Below are 27,670 nucleotides of genomic sequence, written 5' to 3'. Positions count from 1 at the left end.
ACCCTTGAAAGAATATGCCTTGAGAAAAGATGATGAGAAAGAGAACATTCCTATATTTATTATTAACATTTACTTAAATGTTAACAAAACCTTTTCTGGATTTTATAAATAGCAAAGAAATAAAACAGTTTAGTCTGGAATGTTGCAGGTGAAGTCACATGCATTTTATATGTAATTGCATCAAAAATGCAGTTTACACACACACTGATATATTTGTTCCATAAATAAAAATTACACCATATTTAACACTTCTGCCCAAAGTGTTAAGTCACTCTGCTACTCTTCACTTTTATTTTGTATAGCAAAGTAATGTCATTCTGGAATGTTCAATATTATGAAAATCATGAAGAAAAGATGATGGTAAAATAATCATTTATTCAAATTGGTAATTAGAAGTTGTTTTAAAGAGTCTTCTAAAATACAAGTGGAAAAATCTTACTCGTTCTACAATAAAATAGTTAATTAAGGAACAAAGAATTTGGCATTACAATATGAAAGGGGGAAAAAAAGATACACAAAGTCTTTATTAATCTCTCATTAGTAAGCAAATTTTTTAATATATAATAAACTTTGCATTTTATTATAAATATAATAAATGTTTCGTAGCAAGATCTTTCATAACAAAAATATCTATTTGCTTTAACAAGTCTCTGAAATATCAGAAAAACCATAAATGATTTATAACTTACAGTAAAACGAAGAAACAAAAAAAAAAAAGCATAATAACTCTGAATGGAACGATGACAGCAAAATTTGCACTTTATTTTAATAGAACTATATGAAGTGGAACATTCAATGTTTCATTTAAGAAATTATAATGCTCAAATTCAAGAAATATTATTCCTTAATTTAAGGTGTATAAAATTGTAATAAAAAAATAAGTTTAAATTTTAGCAATAAGTCAAAACTAGAAGCGGGCATAAATTTTGTATATTCCTGATTAATAAAAAGTCTCTCTTGCAGTTAAGGTCAAAACTTAATTTTGATTTAATGGTCTATAAATCAAGTTTTGATAGTCACACGCATAATGACTTATTCCTCCCATTTAAAGCTCGATATAACTGTACATTAATAACCCAAAAAGGGAAAATGCACGTAAAATAATAACCAAATATGTACACGTTACTTACTGTACTTATCAAGCAAAAAATTTTCCAACCTAAATGTTATGGACAATCCTACAGCCTAATATCTATTTAAATAAAAGATTATATCTTATTAACAAACTTTGTGTTATTACAGGCTTTCTTGTAAGAAAGCTTGTTATAATACAAAATACGGCAATAAGGTTTTTTTTTTTTCCTAAAAATTCATTTCAGAGAAAGTATCTCTAATCTAAATAATGGAAATTTCTAGAAAGCTCATAATTCTTTGGAAATGTTTTCAATTTTTAAACATTTTCAGAAGACCCTTCATATTTCTTTTCCTTTAACTTCAATAAAAAAAAAAAAGCTATAAAGCAAAATGAAAAGAAAAAAAAAAGCAAAATAAATGGAAACTTATTTATAATATTATAAATACAAATGAATCTTGATTTTTCTGTTTTGTAAAAATTACACTTTTGCATGCAGCAATACCAATTAACTAGTCAACTGCATTCTCCCTCCACCTCATTCACTAATCATCCCCACACATTTATGATTTCATAAGTTAGTTGACAGTCATATGGTAATAATACCATAAATACATAATAAAAATTTAACATGTTGTAGGACAACTGACTTCTGATGACCTCTTTTTACCTTGTATGCTCACCTCAAAACAGCATATACAGTAGTATTTAGTTTCATAAACATTTTTTCAAGAATAGTAAAGGATGAGAGGAAAATTTGGTAAAATTTTAGCTATAAAAAAAATAATCTCCTTATCAGAAGACCAACAATAGTAAGACTTAAAATCCAAATAAGAGATGTAGATAGTAATCTACATGATGGCTCATTTATAGGGCTGCTTGCTGAGTGATATTCTGAACTCTGAGAAATTTCATTTTCGTGCACAAAATTCACATGCCTTTGTCTCATGTCAGTGCTATGCAGTCTTTCCTCACATTCACCAGATGTTGTTGCTACTGTTTCCTTCTGGGATGAACCTGACAGATTAGAAGATAATGAAGTACCAGACAAAGAACTGCAAGAGGGTGGTGAGTCCAAGTCCACAGAAGATTTGAAGGCACCAAATGAGCTTGGGTTAGATGACGGGATTCCATTTGTAAAATTTGGTCTTTCGATTTCTCCCTATACAAAGAAAAAGATTAGTTTTTCTATACCATTACTAATTAACACACTATGAACATTGAGCATAGGCAAGTTCATATGTGAAAAAGTCATTTATATGAACCATATGAGGCTGATCGACATCTTGATGTTATAGCAAAAGTTCAATTCATTAATTAGAAATTTCAGTTTGTTAGTTCAATGTGCTTAACATATGTTTAAGTTCAATAACAATTCTTTCTTTCTTAATCCTCCCCTCTTCTACCTATTACAGTGTCGAGGTATGTATTCTTGTAACCTCAACCACACTCGAGGATAAGGTGGTTAGCCCTATGCCTCCCAGTGTGTCCTATGCCTGTAGATGAGGCGTAAAGCACTGCTCCTCCTGCGGTATCTGGAGCGCTCCTGTCGGCCCTTGAAAATCCGAAGGAGAGAGTGTGATTTTCGTGCCGGACCGTACCCATATCCACAGCAGGTCTCCAAGGTGAACAGCCTCTAGTCGATAGAATAATGTAGGTAAGGGAAGTCGGCAAGACGGATCTGTAACCTCGGGACAAGGATTGGCTCTGAGGACTGGGCCGGTCGGGCTGGGGTCCGAAGCGGGTATGGCACTGCACCGGGACTGGGCAAAACTGTCCAGTGATGGAACAGTTGAGCCCGGACCAGCGTCGGGGTCTTCTCGTGGAATGCCTCAGCTGCGCGGCATGCCAGATGGCCTGTCTGACGCGACCATTTCAGCCGGCAACTAACAGCCAACTCAGAACTGGCACGGACCAGGGGAATCTGACTGTCTAATTAAAACAAAGCATATTGCGAATTGGTTGTTGAGAGGTGTTGACACAATGTGATTTCTGCCCAATGCTATGAATGTTTAAGTGAAAGAATATCAATCAAGTTCGTGGGTAATCAGTGGGAGTAAACATGACTCTCATTGAGGCGGACAGTGACTTATTGTTTGTGAGCAGTTTTATAAATATCTAACAGGATTATATTTAAATGAAGTTTATCTAGCCAAATTTCAATTGATTATTGTGAGACTGGAGAGTGCTTAATACACAAATGATAATTCCTGGAGACAGTTCATGCCACACCAGGTCCGGCTGGCCTCACAGAGAGGTCCCGAAGGTGTTCGCTATTAGAGCAACACATGATGTGGAGAAGTGGCCTCCAGATGTCCTGAAAAGGCATCATACTGATTTTCATTATTTTTCAGTAGCACATGTCATTGGTGCGAGTCCATTGATAGCTGCTGTAAATCACCAGGGGAAGACTGGTGAGTGCATATAGCACACTTGATAATTCCTGACGACGCTAATGCGATTTATCAGGTCCGGCTGGCCTCACAGAGAGGCCCTGAAGGAGTATGCCCTAAGTGCTGCTCTTAATGTGGGGAATTGCCATCCCACCCGTGCACCTACGCACATGAGCTTTTTTTGTAGGGAATTCAGCTATCTGACATCCTTTGTCTTGGGTTGGGAAGAGGTGAGAGTGCCCTAAAGACTCTCGCTGCTCCCCTTTGAGCATATAACGTAGGGAATCTGTCTTTTATCCCAACCTCAGTGGCATTGGGTTTCTCGTTGGATTGTGGAACTCACTGAGTAGACACATGAAATTATGAAATACTCTAAATGAATATAAAGAAAGACTCTAAATGAGTATATAGAAAGACTCTAAATGAGTATATAGAAAGACTCTAAATGAGTATATAGAAAGACTCTGAAATAATATATAGAATGAAGATGGTGATATTTTGAATGAAAAATATCAGTTCCTAGATGGGGATAAGGGGAATTTAGCTACTAATTTTTATTAGTATGTAAGTTAGTTTTTAAGCTAGGTTAAGGAATGGAACTTGCAATGAATTGGAGAAAGAAGGATTAAATCGGAGTTTTTTCTGAGGAAATTCTAGTGGCCTGGCCCAGGCTGGTGCATATATTGATGTGAGTAAGAGCACGAATAACACAGGTCTGTAGAATTAATAATAGTGGCAAGTATGGCTATTAGTCAAACTGTGGTAGTTGCATGAACTGAACGACTTTAGGTTCATGTACCACATGCAATTAAGGGCCGAACGCCTTTAGGTCCTCAATGCGAGACAGGGACACACTGCCAAGAGAGTCTGAACAGATTTTATAATAGAAGTTGGGGTGGTGAACCTCAAGGTTGATGCAACTGTATACTATAAGAGTGCACTAGTGTGTGTGTGTGTGTGGTGAAACTCAACTTTGATGCAATTGCATACTGTAGGAGAGTATAACCTGATGATAAAGATTACAGGTTAGTTTTACGCTACTGATGACTAGTCATTGCAATAGTAATCCTGCTCAGTAAGAGAGGAACAGCAGGTTCGGACACTTGGTTGGTCGAGTGACCAGTGGTGCGAAGCTACCATCCATGGGATTATGACTGAATGCCTCTAAGTCAGAATCCCGTCTAGCCACTGCAACGATACCATTCGTTACTCGCCCGTTAAAAGGCAGCGCTAGCCAGAGTTGCTTTCGTACCTTCACAGTGCGATCGCTCTGGCAACGAGGCTACTAGAATGGAAGCATCGAGGCAGCTGTTGAGACTATGCAGCAGCAGCAGCTGCTTCCTACGCCATACCATTCAGGTGTGACGTGTGGGCACCAAATCGTCCGCCGACGACCTAGGTACCGGTCTGGGTGTCATGCTTAGAAGTGCAGCCACCATACTGCGATCTATTGAGACTCATCCTCTGATGGATGAGATCGAAGGAGACCAGATAAAGGTTCCTAACGTCATATACAGGAATCGAATTCAACTCTTCCCAACCAAAAGGCTTTATCTATACTGACTGACCTATGGAGGTTCTTTCAATAACGATTTAATCTACCCTATAATATAAAATAACTCCACCATGGGATCCTTAGGGGTCTCGTGCCAGTCCTAAGCCTAGATAAAGGAGGAGGGTCGGTCAGATGAGTGTCGATGCTCTGACCGTAAAGAAAAAACACAATTGTTATCTGATGCCTATACAATCAACAGCTACAACATGCCGGATCGGGCGTCGCCCAGAGATAAACAAGGCCTGCGATACCAATTGAGCAATTGGGGTTGGATCGAAAAGTGGGATACTGAAAAGAAACAGAAACTGAAACTAACATAACTGTTATCAGTAGGAACGTGGAATGTGCTGACACTCTATATGTCAGGAAAATTAGAACTACTTCGTGAGGAAATGAAGAGATATCGGTGGGATATACTAGGATTGGCAGAGATGAGATGGACATCATCTGAAGAGATCAATGGATGTGAAGTAATATGGTCAGGACATCCATGTACGAAGCAGGAGTTGGCTTCCTTCTTAGCAAAAGAGCTCGAGAGGCACTGTTAGGCTACAAACCAGTTAATGAACGAATCATAGTAGCAAGATTTCAGGCAAAGCCATTCAACATATCAATAGTCCAGATATATGCACCCACATCTGACAGCACAGATGAGGATATTGACTTATTCAAAGATCTGACAGAGACAATAGAAACAATACCAAAGCAAGATGTGCTAATTATTGAAGGAGATTGGAATGCCAAAGTTGGAATAGATAATGATGGTTGGGAAAGAGTCATGGGAAAATATGGTTTCTGAGAAAGAAATGAACGAGGTGAGAAATTGTTTGAATTTGCTGTGGACCACGAGATGATGATCTGTAACACAAGATTCCAACAAAAGGAGTGTAGAAAATGGACGTGGCGATCAAATGATGGAAAAACCAAAAACATGATTGACATGATTATAAGAAGATGGATAACATCAGTACAGCAATGTCGAACTTTTCAAGGAGCGGATATAGACTCGGACCATAGTTTAGTGATTGCAAACATCAAGTTGAAATTAAAAAAGAAATATAAACCCCAACATCAGAACAGAAGAGATACAGCATGAATAAGTGAAGCAGAAATAGGAAGAAGGTACAGAACAGTGTTAGAAGAGAAACTTAAAAGTGTAGAGAAAGAAAAAAACTCGAATTTAAGAGTGAAAAGAGTAATGAAGGCGATAGAAGATGCAGTTGAAGAAACAGTACCAGAAGAAGAGAAGATCAAGAAGAAATGGATTACACAAGAAACACTGAAGTTAGTACAGGAGAAAAGAATGTTGAAGATAAGAAGGGATACATCAGAACAAATAGAAGAAAGTGTAATGAAGTGAAAAAAGAAGTCAGAATGGATAAGATGAAATGGTTAGAAGCCCAATGCAACAATATAGAACAGTACTATGGAGAGCATAAAACAAGGGAGGTATACAAAATGATCAGAACCATTAATAGAAAGTGGCAACCAAAACAGACCACAATTAAAGATGAAAAAGGCAAAATATTGATGAATAAAGAAAAAATTCTACAGCTGCGGACAAGATACTGTAATGAGTTATATGAAGAAAAACTAGATTCAGATAGCATTGGGAAACTGACTGAAGAATTGAAGCAGATATCACCACCAGGTAATGAGCATGATATGGACATTTTAAGAGGAGAGGTAGAAAAAGCAATAGGACAGCTAAAACACAACAAGAATCCTGGTAACGATAACATTACTGGAGAAATGATTAAATATGGTGGTGAAAGTATGGTTACAGAAATGCAAAAACTATGCAATATGGCATGGAAAGAAGGGAAAATGCCAGAGGAGTGGGTGAAATCAATATTAGTAACATTATACAAGAAAGGAAATAAGCTAGAATGTAAAAATTACAGAACAATTGCCTTGATAAGTCACCTTGGTAAAGTGATGATGATCATATTGATAGAAAGATTGAGAACACAATTGGAAGCATACCTTGCAGACGAGCAAGCAGGATTTAGGAAGGACAGAACTACAATTCAACAGATTTTGACATTGAGGTTAATAGCAGAGAAAGCTGCTAGAAGAAAAAACAAAAACACATACTTGCTTTTTTAAGAGGGAGATGTTAAATCCCGTTTTATTTTATAGCTAGGTACGAAACTCGGGTCGAAATCCATCGACATCCATAGAGTTTCAATGCCAAAAAAACTATCGGCGGAAGCAAGTGTAAATGATCACTTGGATAGTACATCTCTTAGGAGCTGGGTTTTACATTATGAAAGAATATTAAAGTTAGTGAGGGAGCTTGCTCCACCTGTGCATGGAGTCACCCTGGTATTGTACTATCCAAGTGATCATTTACACTTGGTTCCGCCGATAGAGTTTCAATGCCGAAAAAACTATGGATGCCGATGGATTTCGACCCGAGTTTCGTATCCGGCTATAAAATAAAACAGGATTTAACATCTCCCTCTTAATTAACAAATTCGCCGGTAAAATAGCTTTCGGCTTTTTATCTTTATAGTTAACATATACTTGCTTTGTTGATTTTCAGAAAGCATTTGACAGTACTGACCAGAAAGTGACATTAACAGTTCTGGAATCCTATGGAATTGATAAAAAACTAATAGCTATATTAAAAGATGTTTATCAGAATGCAGTTGCAGCAGTTAGAATAGGTGATGATTTGGGGAAATGGTTTAAAACAAGCAGAGGTACTAGACAGGGAGACCCAATATCACCAAGCATTTTCATCGCACATTTAGAAAGAGCAATGGACAAATTGAAGGAAGATGCAAAAGGAATATCTGTACACGGAATGAGAATTAACAATCTGAGATTTGCAGATGACATTGTTATTATTGAAGAAGACGAAAGAGAACTACAAAAAAAACACTGAAACTGTTAAATGAGGACAGGAAGAGATTTGGACTTGTTATGAACTTCAAAAAAACAAAGACAATGGTATTTGGTGAGAAGAACATGAAAGAAAAGATACAAGTGGATGGAACTGATATAGAAAATGTAGAACAATTCACATATTTGGGAAGTAAACTGACATATGACTTGGACTGTAAAAAAGAAATAAAGATCAGGATTGCAAAGGGAAGAACAAATCTGAAGGCCATGATAACATCTGGAAAAGTAAAGTGATCAGTCTGCAAACAAAACTAAGAGTACTGGAAACGTGCATCTTCAGCGGTGTACTGTATGGATCTGAAACGTGGGTAATAAATAAAGAATCAAGAAAAAGAATTTGAAAGAACTTGTTACAGGAAGATTCTAAGAATAGGATGGATACAGAAAATCACCAATGAAGAGCTCTATCAGAAGATAGAACCAAAATAGAATCTAATGCAGAAGATTATAAAACAGAAGCTGCAATTATTTGGACACATCTGTAGAATAAGTGAGGACTGGAAGATAAAGATATTTATGTTTGGTATTTTGGATGGTTTAAACAGAAGAGGTAGACCATACAGAGAATGGATAGATGATATAAAAGACTGGTGTGGAATGGGTGTACAAAAACTGTGACACTGTGCACTGGACAAAGAAAGGTGGAAGAAGATAGTGAAACAGGCATCAGACATCACTGGGCAGTGAGCCCATGGTTCGTGATGATAATATAAAATGATAAGCCTTTTTTGTAACGTTTTTGTGTCATGTTTTTTGTCAATTTATTTGAAACATTTTGAAACTCAGCGGCTACCCTGAGTGTCGAGTCTTCAAAATTCGAGTCATCAGAATTTCAAGAACCAGCCTACCAGTCCAGAACTGGGGGGGGGGGCTAGTATTGATATAAAAGCAAACTGCAAGTCTGAGCTTTCCACCAAACAGATAGATCAGCTGTTCAAGAACTGCCTTAAAAGTATTTTATTTACAGTCTCTGTAATAATTCAATGATCTGAAAAAACATTAAGGTTTATTGATCTGATGACATCAGTTTGGCCATTCAACTTGTATAACATAGGGCACTTTTCTAGCCTTTTACAACAAATTAAAAAACTAATTTATAGTGGAAAGAGAACAGCAACACTCAACCGTTCATTAAGGTATTAATAAAAAGAAGATCTTATAAAACAGGTCATGATCACAATGCTTCTCACAAAGAATGCAAGTTTTTCTTGAATAATATAAAGAGGTGATGTCATAAAATTAATTTCCTTTGTAATTTTTACCTTGAAGTCTCACAAAAAAGTTGGAGTTACTGCATTATATGTGTTTCCAAGATGCTCTTGTTCTAATCCAATGCAATAACTCATGATTTTCTGAATTTTGTGGGCCCCCACATATCACTTATGGTCTTACTGATTCTTAGAAATTTCAGAATCAGGTAGAGAATCCCACTGGCATTTTGATCCAAAACAAAATTTAAAATGCAGTGGCAGCAAGGGGTATTTCTAGATTAGAACAGTTGTGATTCCCCCCCCCCACCCTTCATATTGGAAATAAAGGATATTTATTTCCATTATGAAGCAAATTCTACTTTGAGAGAAATGCATAGATCATTTTGTATCAAACTGTTCACCAAGATTGTCTGTGAAAAAGTATACATCACTAAATTGCTTCCTGGGGGGGGGGTCTTTGTGATGCTCTGAGAATAAAAAAAGTTAGTTGTGCTTTTTTGCAAAATATTCCAATTCAAATCTACAAACTAAAAGTTGTGTTATCTGAAAAATCACAGCTTGCTGGAAATACTAAATTCTGTTGATGTGTATTTTTCATTTTTGAACAGATATTAAAAATGCAAACCATCATCATATTCAGTTCCTCCATTAAAACTGTGATAACTTAATTTCAAACTTCATCACATTAATTCATTACATTTTAAATCACTCTTATTTTTCCTATAACTCTCCACTTTATCTTTCTGAAGTAGAAAAAAATATCTGAATTGTTTTTGATATATCCATACAAATCAATGCAGTGAACATATGAAAGGACCTGTTTAGTAAGAAGATTAGAGGTTTTAATTAAAATATAAATGAAGTGCTCACATTTTATCTAGATTGCAACTAAAATAAACTAAAATCAACTAAAATAAAATTTATACTTTAACAGAATGAGAATTGATAATTTTCCCTTTTAGGACAGAAAAATTACTTTCCACTCATCAAGAAAGCATTTAGATGGCTAAATCATGCAGCATTCTGACAAAACAATAATAACTCACAAATGAAGGTAAGTTACTAACAATTAAGAAAAATCACAAACAGTTGAATGGAGGGGAAATGAAATTGAACACAAAAACGTGAACTTCATATGTTGTTCTTCTTTAGCAAAAACCGTTCTGACAGTTTCTGTCAGATCAGGTGGATGAGATCTCTCCATTTCTTTCTATCCTCCCAAATTCTTCCTTCATGAACACTATGCCAGTTCAGGTTTCTCTTTTCTAGATCTTATCTGGTCTCTCTCTCCACCTTTTCCATAGTTTTCTCCACAAATTTCCTTTTAATACATTCTTCTTGATATTCTTTCTAAGTTCATTCTCATTAGATGTCCCAACCATTTCAAGTGAGAGTTGATAAGCATTTCTTCACTTTTTGGGCCCAAATTATTCCTAATGCCCATATTTCTTATTCCAACTTTACTAGTTTTTGCCAACATTGTCCTTAAAACTTTCATTTCCGTTGCTTGTATTCTATTCATTTCACTTTTTGTTAGTCTCTTTGTCTCATACTATTCATATGTTATTATTTCCTCTCATATATAACCTTTCCTCCCACATTCTGTTTAAGGGACCATATCACCTTAGACCACCTCTGATCACACCTTCTTAAATGTTAAACAATATTAAGTTCCTTCCTAAAATCCTCATTTTTAACATGATTCTGTCACTGATGCCATTTGTTTAGGCCTCTAATTTTTCTCCAACTCCAAACTCTCAAATCTGTGGTCTCTAATATTTGATCAAGTGCTTTCTTTCTAATCTAATTCTCAGATCCAACACTTGTATACTAGCAGTATACAAGTGTCTTGTATACTGCTAGTTTGGCATTTTGGCTAATTTCTTATTCCTATATATCTGAAATTGGTTTCCCATCATACCGGCTTTGCTTATTCTGTTATTCACACACACACAGCAACATTTTTTAGTGAAGTAAAAGCTTTAATGTGAATGAGATACTGATTCATGAGATGGTATTCAGTGTAATCAAATACATATGAAATTTTTCACTGCACACACAATGTAGAGTGACAACTTTCATTCATATACACCATTTTATACACACACACACACACACAAACATGTATCAGGGGCGAATGTTCTGGGTGTGCTAGGTGTGCAGTGCTCATCCACGAAATATCAGTATCACCGATATTATATTTTTGCATTTATTCCTGTTAAAGACTCCCCCCATTGTTTGCAGACTTCACGCGATTCCTAAAATTGAACACAATATACTAATGCTTCATTGTCTTCTTCACGAGGGTAATAAAGCATTAGTGCTTCATGAAGAGGGCACTTTTCGACACATAAACGTTGCATCACATTCGCATTAAGAGCTTTCAAAAAGCATACACCTTTGAGCCCTTCGAAAAGATGTAGAGAGTGTAGCGGGCAAATTCTTAGCATTCTATTATTTTTAAACTGCTGAGAAGGCAAGGCTGGGTGAGCTAACATTTTAAATATATGCAACATATGCATATATACACAACTTATGAAGAATTATGAAGAGAGAGAGTAGTGCAGGAATAAATCATATTTATTCCTGTAATACTCAATCTCTTCATAAGTTTTTTTTTAAATTATGGCATCATAAATTCACTTATTCATGTTTAGACTTGATAGGATCGTGCTATTCGCTCTACTCAGTAACTTATAAGTCACACATCACAAATGATAATTATTAATAATTCGTAATAATTCATTTATCATTAATGAAAGTGTTTTTACTCACACTTATTCTTTCCTATTCTTATATGTCTTATAAATGATGGTTTACATATTTTCGTCTTTCGAATATACCAATCAAATATAGCATTCTCCTTCATTGTTGTTTTCTAATAAATCCTAAAACCAACAGATTGTTTCCCCCACTCTATGCATAAGTATTCAAAGTATCCTGCAATTAATTGCATTGTACCAATTAAGATGAGTGCTGATGCGCTGTGCACTCTCAAAACTTTCATACATCGATAAAAATGCAATCACACGGTCATGGACGTCCGCAGAGGGGGACAAACGGGGCACTTCCCCCACATGATCGAGTAAAAAATTCCACAAATTATAATCATAAAAGTGATCGAGATATGTAATCTTACATCCTCAACCCTGGGACGCTTTGTCTGTCTTAAAACTTTATTATGGATTGGCCTGTTTCGGCCCACGGTGGGGTAGTCATAGAAAAGTTCCGGTTTTCGGTACTTCTTTTTCTAATTTGTGAAAGAAATTTTCATTACTGTTGTGAACAGAGACATTTCAATTTAAACAGAAATATACATTTTTAAAAGGTAATGTAATATTATGATTAAATTAAATTAAATGTAATATTATTTTACTTGTTAGTTTTATGACTTTTTTTTTGCTTTTAAACTGAAATAATTTAATTTAGGATTTTGGGATTAATTAATTAGTTGATTTTTAATAAAATATGCCATTCAATTTTTTTATATATGAAATTGTGCTAAAAATTGTATTGATTCTGAATACTTTTTTCCCCAAGAAATAAAGATCATTAAAATCTATGTAAAATGAAAATAATGTATTTATAGTTTACATCGACAAATAATTACATCAAAAATTGCTAAAAGATGTTTATTACTAATTATTGAATTAAATCAATAATTATAAAAAATTATTGATGTAATTATTTGTCTCCAAGCTCCCCCCCCCCCCGGAAAATTTTCCATGGACGCATGCCCATGTATACAGTCAAATTGACGTAAAATTTGTAGCGCGGGTTGCATAACCTACATTACAAATACACCCAACCAAATTGGGCACGCGACACCACTGATATATACACACACACACACACACACACACACACAGGCATCCCTCGGTTTACACCGTTTCAATTTACGCGATTCACAATGATGCCTGTTGCCTGCGCGTGCTTTCTTACTGTAGTGTAGTTGACTGAGAAACGACGCTAGCAGACACTCTAGTGTTTGAGTGTTTACTGAGCTACTAGGACGTATATGTATCAAACCTAGTTTTAATGTTGAATCTACCTAATTGTTCTATTTAATTTTTTTTACGTACATACGTATTTAAATTGATAAAGTACGTAATTACATACCATGTCGGATAATAGAAGTGCAGAAAAATTAGCAAAACTTGGTGTTAAGAGGGCATGGAAATCAATCACACTTGATAAGAAGATGGAGGTGATTCGAAGAATGGAAGATGGGCAGACACATGCTAATGTCTGTAGAGTATGAAGCTACCTCCATTGACTGTTACTACAATTATGAAAAATGCAGATAGAATAAAACAGTCTGCACAACAATCTACGGCAGCACTAAATGCAAAACATGTACATTATAGCAGGGGTAAACTTCACGAAAAAATGGAAAAATTATTATCATTATGGATGGATGACTTGAATCAAAAAACATTCCTCTGATGCAGGCTGTTATAACTGAGAAAGCAAAAACAATTTTTGAGGATCTTAAAAAGACAGATGGAGGTGAAGAAACATTTTTAGGAAGCAAAGGGTAGTTCATGAGATTTAAGTCTCGAAGTAAGTGCCAAAGTATCAAATTATGTGGTGAGGCAGAAAGTGCAGATGTTGCAGCAGCGGCTGCTTTTCCTAAAGAATTTCAAGATCGTGTAGAACAAGGAAGTTATCCTCCTGATAACTTCCTTGGGCTCTACTGGAAAAAATTGCCCTCAGGCACCTTCATTTCCTGTGAAGAACATTCCGCTCGAGGTTTTAAAGCTGCAAAAGATAGACTTGCACTTTTGCTGGGTGCAAATGTTTCCGGAACTTTGAAGCTTAAACCAATGTTGGTGTACCATTCACAGACACCACGTGCCTTCAAGGGTCTAAAAACCATGCTGCCAGTCTATTGGAAATGGAACAAGTAAGCTTGGGTTACACAAGACATTTTTATAGATTGGTACACAAATTATTTTTGTTCTACCGTGCTTCGCTTCTGTAAAGAAAATGATTTGCCAGCCAAGGCATTGCTTCTCTTGGATAATGCCCCTGGACATCCTCAAAACCTTGCTAAAGTAAGAACACCATTGGATGTCAAGGTTGTTTACATGCCCTAAAACACAACATCGCTTTTGCAACCAATGGATCAGGGGATTATATCAATCTTCAAAGCCTATTACCTTCATATAACATTTATGGAAATGGTAAGAGTCTTGGACACTTCAGGAAAAACTGTTAGGCTATTGGTGGTCATTCGATAATTTGAAGGGCATTAACAACATCGAGGCAGCTTGGAACAACGTGTTTAAAAGGAGCATGGCGAAAACTTCTTCCAGCATTTATGCACGACTTCGAGGAATTAGAGCAAGAGAAGAATGTTACTGAAAATGTTACCAGGCTTGCACGAGAGGTGGGATTGCATGATATTACAGCTGAAGATGTGACAGAAGTCTTAGAGAGCCATGATAAACTGCTTTCCAATGAAGACTTAAAAGAATTAGCTGAACAATTAAGACAACATCCAAAGGAGGAGAAAGAAAATGAAGAAGGTCTTTTGAGAGATATGAAAACGGCCGATTTACAGCGTATCCTTGCAAGCATAGAGACATTGACTGATGAACTCTGTGAAATGGACCATGATTGGGATTGGAGTGCGAATGTAAAAAGGAGTGTAATTGCATCTATTCGACCTTACACTGAACTCCTTAAAGAAAGAAAAACTAGACAGTTACCACTGGATACTTTTTTTTAAAAAAAATGCAGGTGATCCGAAACCTGGAACTTCAACATAGAAATATGTAATATCTTTTTGAAGTTTCTTATTTTTTGTATATAATTTTGTTTTCATTATTAATAATTTTATTTGAACAAATATATATGTATGTATTATAAAAGCTTTAAATATAATAATGTTACACATACTTCATGTGCATATTTTTTGACTGCGTGGAACATAACTTCATACCTCCCATTAAAATTGGGTTCGTTTTACGCCGATTCGGTTTACGCCCATTTTTTTTCAGGAACGGAACTGAGGCGTAAACTGAGGGCTGCTTGTATATATATTAGGTGACTTTTTATATATTAAGCAATCTTTAAAAAATTGGAAAGAAATTGGGATAATTAAACATATTTCTTCCTTCCTCCACCTCCATTTACCGTAGAATATTTTTTTTAATCCTCTGCTGCAAAATTTAATTTAGTGTTATAATTCACTTGTCTTTGTTCTACAAAGATCATAAAAATTATGAAATTCATTTTATAAAATGTTACTTGGTTTTGTTTTGCAATGCAATTTAAGATCAAGACCTGCACCACATTTTGGTCAGCAGATAAAGATATTTTATTTTAATAGAGCAGAACTATATCATAAAACTTTTTCTTACCCAAAAGTTTATTTTGCACATTGTTTTGCCCTGTTCATATGGAGAGCATTGCCGAGTCAAACTGGCAGTTTAAAGATGGCTTTACATTGGAACAGCTGTTTGTTTATGCTTTTGTGGAGACAACATGAATTCTTTTATTAGAGAAAGAGTTATAAGAATGTATTCTGAGACCTAAAAGATTTATCTGGAAGAATTTATTCTTTCAAATAGTGTATGACCACCAGAAGATGAAAATCTAGAAGACCTCTAATATTGTTCTTGTTTTAAAAAATATACAGCAGCTCGAGTTTCAAAAGAAAAAATTACACTACAATTTTGGTCTAGTGTTTTGCTTGTTTAACTCTGCAAAGATAGACTATTTTGTTTCAAGCAGAAAGTTCTTTTTCTTTCTAAACAGTGCTCTTCATGATAGTGTGTATAACAAAATACTGAGGACAAAAACAAAACTATTATTCAGAGGAACTGAATTCACATAATGATAGGATTACTTAGAATAAGTTGTGAGCTTTACAATTCCCTAAGTATTTCATGGATAATTTTCCAGAGCCAGTAATTTTTCTGAAAATTGTTTACACTGAAGTCTGCTGAGGTAGAACACGGTTCTTTATTAGTAAAGAATGTTAACTTTACGCCAGAGTGAAATTACTCTTAATTTGGAATGACTGCAGAGAAAAGCTATAGTTGTTAATCCTAAGATGTGATTAGTAAAAGAATTTGTTCCTTTGTTCGAATTTTTTTATTCCTGAAATTAAACTGTGTATGAGTGTGAGAAACAGGCATATCTCTTATGGAATGTTTTTAAATGAATTTTATGTAAATAGTTATACTTGTGAATTTTTATATAAATTAAACAATGTCATTTTATATTACAACTCTCTTGTCTTGTTTACAAAAGTAAGTTAATAATATTTATACAATATATTAATAGCTTGGGAAACTAGAATTGTTTCCGAGTAGATAAATATATTGGAAAGAAACTAGAAATATTTAAATGCTACTCATTGTATGAGTTGAACCTATGTTTTTTGGCTCGTTTTCTTATAGATATAGGAATAAACAAAAAAACAGTAAGGAAATACACACACACGCACACAGGTGGCCCAAGTCATGAAGGGCTTTAAAATGTGCATACTTTTTTGATTAATTTTTTCCATTTTATTTTGGGGGGGGGGGATATTCTAAAGAACATACGGGAAATTAATCATGGAAAAGTTCACAACCCAACAATGAACCAAAATCATGCAATTTCATTTTGAAAATCAGCACTTTTTGGTGAGCAAATAATTGGCTATCATTCTACAGATCTGACAGCTTCCAACTTTTTCCTATGAGGTTACCTAAAGGAAAAGGTATACATGAACAAGACCCAGACAATTCAGCAGCTGAAAGAGAACATTCATGATGCTGGAGCCGGAAACATTAACAGCTGTCATGAAACATGCTATAGAAAGGGCCCGTCTTTGTGGAACTAAAAATGAAAGGCATTTACATTATGTAGTTTTTCATAACTAATAAACAAACTCCATGTTCCGTATTTCATTATAATAAAAAAAAAAAATAATAATAATAACAAGGTTATTAAATGTTTAAAATCTTTGGTAATATACGGACCACACACAAACCTAGTCTAGCCATAAATACTATTATACCTTGAACAGCACATAAATCTTTAATCTATCAGTAAATTATTTACAGCTTCCAGAACATACAAACTGCATGTGTAACATGCATACAGCAGCACTCAACGTTCAAAATGTCCCCCTTTTGCCTTCACACAACCCAAAGTCTGTGAGGCCACATACTGATGACAGCATGCACAACATCCAACAGAAACACTGCCAATCTTTGCTCCAAATCCACCTTCAGGTTGGTGATGTTAGTGTCATTTCTTGAACACTATTTTCTCTACCACAATTTGAAGTCAATGGATTCAGATCAGGATCCAGATGGCATATGTAGTCGGGCACATTTGCCTCCAACCACTGTTGTGTGGTCTTTGCCATGTGTGCAGGACCTAAGTCTTGTTTGGAAGGCCCACTGTCTAGGGCGAAACAAGGTGTTGTTCAGGGGCCATACCACAGGTTCTAACATGGTATCTCAATACACTTCAGTAGAGGTTTTGACACCTTGTAGAAATGCAAATTGAATATCCCCATGTGAGAACACAGCACTCACTGAAGCAGAGTAATGACCTCTAAATCCTGGGCAACCATCCAGGCATAGACCCAAATGTTTTGGCAGTTAAATGCTCTTCAATGGTGAAAATCTCATCTGTGAAGAAAATATCACTGTGTCTGTTGTTCATGTACTGCCAGAGAAATGCCTTTGATTTTATTTCCGCACAAGTTGGAAGTTTTTAGTAAAACAATGATAAGATCCAACCCCCATGTCAAAATTTAGTACATGTAACATCATTCTCTGTGAAACATTCATCTCTCGCAACATTATTCTGTGTCCTCACAGGATTCTATGTAGAAATGATGGAGGTATGCATTCACAGCCCTCACAAGCTGTTGAGTCTAAAGCAACATGGTCAATCTGATCTTTGGCAGTCAGATACATCTTGTGTATCATTACAACAATTAATAGTCTGATACACAAACATCCTGCTGATCCTGAGTGTTTTTAACGTGTTGAAAATAACAGGTGGCTGCATTCCAACCTCGTGACATGCTATTACAGTTACGTGGTTCTCATATCTCCCCACTGCATGTTAACCCATACAGCTAGACATCTTTCTCTACTGATAAACACATGAATGTTGGCTACACAATAGCACCACTAATAGAACTGGCTTGCACAATTCTGTGGGCAGTGTGGTAGTGTGCAGAAGTTGTGACAATATTTATGACAAGACTATGTATATAAATAAATAATCATCAAATTCCTGATATGTACTCTCAGCGAGTGTACAAGATATGCTGATAGTACTACATTAAAAAAGTTATCATTACTTACATCCTATCAACAATTTTCCTCCAAATTAATCTGTTATCTGTGAAGACTCCAATATTATCAGATCATACATTTTTCTCTTCTAAGGCACTTTTTACTGTATCAATCCACTTGGATCATAGCCTTCCTCTGGGTTCTTTTTTCCTACCATCCTAGCAAAGAATACTTGTTTTGCTGACCTTTAATCTCCCATTCTATTTAAGTCAACACACACATATATACAGGAACCCTCGTATAACGCGGATGTTAGGTTCCATAGAAATGCCGCATTATACGAGACATAGATCACATAGAAAAAGTAGGGTTAGGTTCCGAATTCGTTTTTTTTTTTATAATTATATAAACAACAATGACATATCCAACAAAAACAATATTTTTATTTAATTCAGGTATTTCATGTAAGTTAAGAAAACATAAACTATGACAAATACGTAGTATAAAATTCTAAAAATTACAAATTGTACATAAATTTCATTGCACATAATGCATAAATGTTTTAGACACAATAAAATAAAGTACATATTTTAATCGTCATCACAGTCTTCAGAAATAACATTTCGTAGATGTTCTTTAAGTGGCCGGAGGTCATCACCACTTGAAATCTCTTGGACATCATTTGTATAATTCTCATTGAATACTTCGGCTGGTTTAGTCATCAAGAAGTCAGTAATAAGACTTTGCTTTCCACTATGTTGCAATTTTTTTATTACATTCATAATATATTGCGCTAAACAAATATCCAATTGTCTCGTGAATTTTCCCGAGCGCTCCATTGAGGGATCATTATCCGTAAAATAACTTCCTAAATTTCTTGCCAAGTCCAATCCTTCTGCTAATTTCTTTAAACTGAATTCTTTAAGAGATTCATCACAAACAGAATCTTCAGCAGAACTTTCCCCGCCATTTGGTTCGACGCCATCTATTAATTGTACCAGTTCCTCCTCTTTTAAATCTGTTTCTCCATCAATAAATTTACTAATTTCATTTTCAACCATATCGCAAAAGCCCTCTCCACCAAAAATGTGTGCGACGTTTATTATACAACGTAGCTCGGCATCCACTGGAGCTACGAAATTTTGTTCCATTACGGCTTCAGGCCATATTTTTTTCCAGCAAGCATTCAGCGTAGAGGGTTGTAATTCCTTAATGGACAGAGAAATAATTTTTACACAATTCGATACTGAAAACTCTTTCCACGCTTGAGGCAGTGTCATGTTTGGATTAGATTCCATTTTTTTCAAAATTAATTGAAATGTTCGCCGAATATAATATGACTTAAATGTTGATATTATTCCTTGGTCGAGTGGTTGAATAGGCAAAGTAGTATTAGGCGGCAAAAAAAGTTATTTTAATATTCGGATGGCTTAAATTTGTTGGGTGGCCTGGTACGTTATCTAAAATTAGTAGAATTTTGAAGTCCATATTCTTTTTCTTTGTGTAACTTTCTACATCAGGTACAAAACACTTGAAAAACCAATTTTCAAACATGCTAGCTGTAACCTATGCCTTTTTGTTGGCCCGCCAATAAACAGGTAGAATGGACTTGTCGAGCCCTTTCATCACACGAGGATTTGCAGATCTGTTAATAAACATTGGTTTTGTCATGTAATCACCTGATGCATTACTACAAAACATTAGAGTAATTCTATCTTTGGAAACTTTGAATCCAGGAGCTCATCTTTCATTTTTCGAAATATAGGTGTGTTTTGGCATTTTTTTCCAATATAACCCAGATTCATCTGCATTGAACACCTGGTCTGCACTGTAACCACTTTATTTAGTGATTTTTAAAAGTTCTGCTGGATATTTCCTGGCAGCTTCAACATCTGCTGATGCTCCCTGGATTTTAAGATTATACAAAGAAAACCGCTTTTTAAAGTTTTCGAACCAACCCTTGCTGACAGAAACTCCATGCTGAGAGATTTCTTCTGAAGAATCTTGATCAAGTTCTTTTCAATGTTTATAAACTTTGAGAGCTGTTTGCTTAATAAGGTATCCATCCAAAGGAATTTTCTTTTGAGTGCAATCTTCTATCCAAATCATTAGAGATTTCTCCATTTTTTCTATTAGAATATCGCGAACACGAGCAACGCACTTTGCACTTACCGTTGACCCAGCAATAACACTTTCTCGGATTTTATGTTCATTTTGTTTGATTGTTCGAATTGTTGATTCATTTAAATTCAGAGTCCTTGCAAAAAATCCTGGTTTTTCTCCAATTTTCAACCGATCCAAGATTTTAATTTTTTCTTCAAGAGAAATGAATTTCCTCTTCATTGTTGGTTTTTTCCCTTTCGTTGCAGTTTTAGTGGCCATTACAATAAAAATAAACTTGTACATTAAAAAAAACCATTACATATGTATGTAACTCACCAGAAAATAAATTGCTCTGCATGAGAACAACACACTTATGATTTAAAATGCGCTTTCCTGGCAGAAAACGAAGACAATTTTCAACAATAAACACTTTATACAGTAAACCCTAGATGGCGAACCTATGGCACTTGTGCCAGAGGTGGCACGTCTGAGAATTCTGCTGGCACATCAACGATTTACAGGTGATATCCTTTTATACACTTATAAATTATGCAAGTTTTTTTTTAATTGTTACAATATGTACAAGCTGAATTTTGTTTTACACAACACAGCAGCCATAAACACGTTTTGGTGCGGTATTAACAAAAGATCGCGCGACCCAAAGACAAAAGCAACCGACAAGTGTTGAGTTGAAATGCTAATTCTCTTCAATCGAATTCCATAACATCTGAAACTGTCGTAACAACGTTCACTATTAGTTTTAACACATTCACAACAGGATGTCATTTATCGTTCCGATGGAACTTCTCATTACTGACTGGCTCAACTCACACAAACGTTTCAACCCTTAATTGAATTTTATGGCTTCTTGTTTGCATTTGAGGTGGCAGGCGAACTCACACATTCATTATATGGCATGTTTCAATTCTTGGTAGTCTTTTATTTTAAGTTAGCCTTTATGATCTGTCATAATGACATTGAGAATTTCAAATGCAATAAAAAAACACTTATTTCATAATTGAAAAATTGGACAATAGTATTTAGTTAGATACTGTGTTTCGGTGCAACATATGGTTTCGCTCAAGTCTATATAGGGTAGTTTCTGTGAGAGGGGAGATGTGATTTATTAGTTAGCGCCATTTTTATTCTGTCTCTAATTGCACTATTTGTTGAGAATGACACAGACTGCAAAAGCCATCTGTACTGTACCTTATTCAGTGATACAATAAAAATAAATTTGATACTTATAACTACTTGCACGATACAGGCAGACACAAATTTAACGAAGATAAAATTTGATTTTTAAGTCCCGCGGTGAAAAATATGAAAAAAAATAAAGGGTTACTAGAAATTGTAAACCGCGTTATATCAAAACCATGGTCTACAATTATACATACAGTGGTACCTTGGTTTGCGAGCATAATTCGTTCTGGAAACGTGCTCGTAATCCAAAGCATTCATATATCAAAGCGAATTTCCCCATACGAAATAATAGAAACTCAGATGATTCGTTCCAAAACTCAAAAACATTCATATAAAAATGATTAATACAAAATACATAAAGTAATCGAATTTATTAATTACATTAGAATTACATATTACATTAATTGTATTGGGTAGGACGACTTTCATTATCACTAATGGAATCACTGCTATCTGTTGACTCTTTCTTTTTGTGCGACTTTAACAAGGAACCTATCCAATGACACATGCAGCAGCCACTTACATACCATGTTCGTGCTTCCCGATGATTTCCTTCTTAACTTCCACCGTAATCATCTCCTTCTTTCTGCCTTCCTTTTCAACCCTTTTCTTCATTGGGGCCATTGTCGTAGTACAGTTAATAAAGAACAGTCACTATATTTGGACACAAAGTAAAAAAAAAGCTTCGCGCACACACACGTCGTCACAACGCTAGCACGAATGTTGACTATACGAATGAGGTATGCCGACTGAGACCGCACATGCGAGACCATTACCCACAATCCCGAGCAGCTTGTGATCACGGAACACTCGGCAGACAAAGCATATAGGTAATACAGTACTCGTATTGAAAGACGTCACTCGTTTATCAAATTAAAATTTATTAAAAATTTTTGCTCGTCCTGCGAAACACTCGCAGACCAAGTTACTCGGAATCCAAGGTACCACTGTACCATCAAGTGACTTTCATGCCAATTTTTTAAAAAAAAATTATTTTGGGGATGTACATTCATTCACTATCTTTTCAAAACAGCATATATATCCTGTTGCTGGCTTAGTATTTGTGCCTTATGCTCAAAAAAGTAGATGAACAAAGAGAGTATTTTTTTCATCACTTTTCACAACTTTGCTAAAGTAGACTCCATGTTTACTATTTATCAACTGACTGAGCATCAACAAGCATCATCTACAATGGCTTTTAAATAATATTTTGTTAGGATAGTAACTTAGCCAAAACAGCACAAACTTTTTTTTTTTAATCACCCAATAACTCTTGGCCTTCTCATAGAACCAATGCACTATGTAGGATTATTATGAAAAGAATTTCAACATATTCTTTTCGTAATTGGACAGGGAGAAATCAGTTACACTGATTCAAGAGATACTGCTGAGCTATTTTTTACTGTTGCAAGAAACCACAGTTCAACAGCAATAACTAATTTCTGACTGTCTTTACATAAAACTGGATTCTAAACAAATCAACACGGAACAGTAATCTTTATCGTAATCAAAATGCTTTCAGGTGAATACAATCAAATAAGGTTTGTGTTTAAGCAAGATGCTAGCAAAAGCAATTTTACTTAAAATTTGTCTAACAAAAAAAATATGAAGAGATGGGATTCACAATGAAGATTCGCTTATGATCAATCTGAAGGTAGGCATAAAGTCATCAAAATCTTACTCCATGGTAATCGTTAATGTGACATAAGATGGTTTTTAATCTTTTTATTTTCAGGCTTTCACAATTTAATCTGCAACTTGGTAATGTAGCAACAACCAAAAAATTTTTAAATGCAGACTAATCATACCTCCTAGCATTGAATATCATATTCTACAAAGCAAATTGGGGTGCCTAAGCTGTATAACTGAGAGGAGACCTCCATATAGCCTTTAAAGGAATGTGAAGAACCGACCAGGACTTCTGACTTAATGTCCAATCCTCACCTTCTCGTGGTGCACTCTGTTGGGCATCTACCTGAATACTGAATGAACGAGGATGGGCTGGCAATTTGGGATTAAACTGACCAAACTGTATTCTTATTGGTTTAAACCAATATAAAAGTGATGGTACAACATGACAAAATTTCATGCTGGCTGGGGCATTGCCCGGTTAACAAGGCCCCCATTGTTTTCACCAGGGAACCAGGACGAACAGAAAAAAAGTCAGCTACTGGAACAAATCTGACAGCACACACCCCAACTCAACATCACGAGTTAAAGATCGGTACTATCAACATAAGAAGCCTGAATGGCAAAGAAATGGAGCTACTGAGGAATTAGATAAATACCAGATTGACATAATAAGGGAGAACTGAAACAAAAAAGGCAAAAACTGGTGAGATCTTTCTGAGCAATAAATACAAAATGTTATATTCAGGTAATGACAATCAAGAAAACGAAGGGGTAGTCATAGTATTCAACACTAAATACGAGACTAATCTTCTTGAATGGCAAGCAGTCTCAAGTAGAGTGATGTCGGCAAATATCAGAATGGGGAACTCGACAATGAGGCTTATTTGTGCCTATGGTCCCACAGAAGGCTCTACTAAGGTGGAAGTGGAGGAATTTTTTGAGGCACCAGAGAAAGCTACTGACACAATGAAAACGGAAAAGTTGTTCCATATTGGGGATCTAAATAGCAGAGTAGGAAATGATTGTCAGACATACAAAAATCTTTTGGGAAAATTTGGAGAAAAGAGCAAAGATAATAATAATGGTAAATACCTGTTGGATTTCTGCTCAAGACATGGACTGGTTATTACTAACACCATGTTCCAACATAAAAATGTGCACAAATTCACATGGAGAGAAGAGGCAAGGAATAAGAAGTCTCATTGACTATGTTATTGTTGGTAGTGATGTTTTCTCAGTAGTGCAGGACATCAGAATGTACAGAGGATTTGAAATTGGAAGCTATCACTATTTAGTCTTGAGCAGGATAAAATTGAATTTCATATTGAAAAGAATGACATGTAAGAAAGTTTTAAAGCGAATAAAAGTTGGGCAGCTCTCAGATGTGAACTGTAGACTAAAATACACAAAGATTATTGAAAAAAAAAATGAAAGAGTTTGAGAACAAGAACCAAACCATAGAGATTCAGTGGCAAACCTTGAAGAAAACCCTGATTGATTCAGCCAGAGAGCATGTGGTGAGGTTGTCTGCAAGGATAGAAAAATCAGAACTCCATGGTGGACACAGGAAGTTTAAGAGGCAGTGAAGGAAAAGAAGAAAGCATATCAAAAGTTCCTGACAAATAAGTCAGCTTTTGCTGTTAGAGAATACAGAGACAAATATAAGAAAGTGAAACACAGTGTAAAACTAGCTAAACAAAAGACATGGGAAGACATTGGCAAGAATATAGAAAATAAATATCAAGAAGGTGGTAAGATATTCTGGAGATTGTTGAAGAAGTTTAGAAATGGAGGAAAGAGTGCTGTAAAAGGAGTTAGAGATGATAAAAGTGACATGAAAGCAGGAGAAAAAAAAGATATCCTTGAAGTAAATACTTCGAAAAATTGCTAAATGAAACAAGCAGTGATAGCACAGTTGTAAAAAACACTCAACAGGCATACAGTCAGGAATACATATCCATACTTGAAGTAGAAAAAGCCATCAAAGGCTTGAAATGTGGAAAGGCAGCAAGAGTAGATGATATTCGACCAGAAATGCTGAAGTATGGTGGTATAAAAGTCTTACAGTGGCTGCACTGCATAGTTCAGAAAGCCTGGACAGAGGGACGAATTCCCGATGATTAGAGTAGAGCTCTAATAGTACCCATATATAAAAGGGGAAATAAAACTGAATGTGAGAATTACAGAGGTATTTCCCTACTGAGTGTTCCTGGCAAGATCTATGCAAGTATACTTGAGAAACGGTTGAGAAGAATTGTGGAAGAAAAGCATGGTGAAGAAAAAGCTGGATTCAGGCTAAATAGAGGCTGTCAGGATCAGATATTCACTTTAAGACATATAGTTGAGAAAGCATGGGAATATAACAAAGATCTGTATTTAAGTTTTGTCGATTTGGAAAAGGCATATGACAAGGTGCCAAGAGAGAAGCTATTCAATACACTGCAGTTATATGGTGTCAATGGGGCATTATATCAAGCAATACTTAGTCTTTATTTAAGTTGTAAGTCAGCAGTTAGAATTGAAGGAAGTACAGGAAGATGGCTTAATGTTAAATCTGGTTTGAGATAAGGATACACATTATCCCCTCTGTTATTCATTATCTATATGGATCACATTATGAAGGAAAGTGGTATTAAACATGATATCAGAATTGGAGATGTTAATGTCAGCTCTTTGCTTTATGCGGATGATGTTATACTTCTAAATAAATCCGCTACAAGTCTGCAAGATTCTCTGACTAAATTGAATAGCTGTTGTAATAGATATGGTATGAAGGTCAGCAATAAAAAGACGAAGACAATGAAAATAGGCAGAATCATTGAAAATGTCAACTGTGTTGTGAATGGAGAACATGTGGAACAAGTAAAACATTTCAGTTACTTAGGCACGATTTTTACTGAAGATGGTAAATTCAATATAGATATAGACAACCGAATCAGCAAAGCTGGCATGGTAGGAAGTCAATTGAATTAATTCATATGGAATAAGAGAGAAATTAGTTGGAACACTAAATTAGCTGTACAAGACAGTGTTCAAACCAGTTTTAACTTATGGATCTGAAAGCTGGGTCAGAAGTAAAACACTTGGCCAAAGACTAGAGACCACAGATATGAGAGTCCTGAGAAAGATTACAGGCGTGAACAGATGGCATCAATGGCAATATCATATTAAAAATGAGGATATTAGGACAGAACTTGAAAGAAGAAATTAGGAAAGAAGGAATGCGTTAGCAGAGCTAATCTCAGGTGGTATGGTCACTTGAACAGAATGAGCGAGGAAAGATTAGCAAAACAAGTGTTCTCTGCCAGGTTGGCAGGAAAACGACTCAGAGGAAGACCAAGATATAGGTGGATTGATACTGTACAAAGTGCCTTAGATGATAGAAATATAAGATCTGATAATGTTGGAGTCTTGACAAGTAACAGACTGATTTGGAGGAAAATTGTAGATAGGAAGTTAGTAATGATGTAAATTTTTTATGTAGTACTATCATATCCTGTACACCCCTTGAGGGTAAATGTCAGGAATTTGATGATGACATACCAAATTTTAATTTAATGTTACCATTTTCATGTGTCAGTAAAAATCTTCATGAATTTAAGCTTAACCTCAACATACATACGAAGTATAACATGAATACAAAGTATTCATGTTAATTTAAGACACAAATTTTAAGTAACTAATGCTTAAATAGCATATGATTGCTGTAATTTATAGTCATAATTCTGCTCTCTCTCTCTTTTTTTTATGCTAACATTGCATATTTTCAGAAATAACATCAATGTTTCAAAATTAAATTAACAAAAATTTTCACTCACTTTGAAAGAGATCTGCAATGCTAATTCTTTTGCCTCCTGATTTGTTGCAGCTGTTTCAGGTCCCTGTGATCTTTCTAATAACAATGAGTCAATTGGTCCACAAGTCTGACATTTCCACCAGTGTGATCTATAATTAATGAACTATTTTTATTGATAACTTCAACTTGATTTCAATAAAACAACGAAGAGTCTGACTGCATAAAAATGAAGCTGGAAAAATTTTGCTTACTGAAGTATATTGTTGTTTAAACAAATAAATTAATTACTATTTAAGAAAAATAAAGCAAAAAATCAGTCAAAATTGAAGTCAAAGAATATATACATTTATGCACGCACACAGTATAAGGGAACAAAAAATTTACAAGAAAGACAAAGTTAAAAGCAACTTTCATACTAAAAAACTGGCTGAGAACGCATACAATTTAGAGACCAACAGCCTATGTAGATAGAAATGTCTTATCACAGAATTAGGACAGTCAAGGAATTTAATTAGAAACAAAATTAGTGAGAATA

At 35.2% G+C, this 27,670-nt stretch overlaps 1 protein-coding gene across 2 annotated transcripts in view; it reads right to left on the bottom strand.

The window, feature by feature from the left end:
- The window catches only part of LOC150094329 (ubiquitin-conjugating enzyme E2 J1-like), a 246,020-nt gene that overhangs the window by 140,846 nt on the left and 77,504 nt on the right, over window positions 1-27,670 (bottom strand). Inside the window, exons 6-7 of one of the 2 annotated variants that reach the window (XM_090412081.1) lie at window positions 27,158-27,284; window positions 370-2,234 (exon numbers count right to left, since the gene is read on the bottom strand). In XM_090412081.1, coding sequence (XP_090268207.1) covers window positions 1,845-2,234; window positions 27,158-27,284 — 517 coding nt within the window. In that variant the 3' untranslated portion in view covers window positions 370-1,844. Of the gene's footprint in view, window positions 1-369; window positions 2,235-27,157; window positions 27,285-27,670 lie in introns of those variants that run through there. The other variant, XM_090412082.1, reaches the window with a different exon arrangement.

This window comes from Typopeltis vanoorti, chromosome 22 (assembly GCF_054136105.1).
Source record: "Typopeltis vanoorti isolate ZY-2024b chromosome 22, IOZ_Tvanoo_1.0, whole genome shotgun sequence".
Lineage (NCBI taxonomy): Eukaryota > Metazoa > Arthropoda > Arachnida > Uropygi > Thelyphonidae > Typopeltis > Typopeltis vanoorti.
This window is presented reverse-complemented; position numbering and strand designations above follow the sequence as displayed.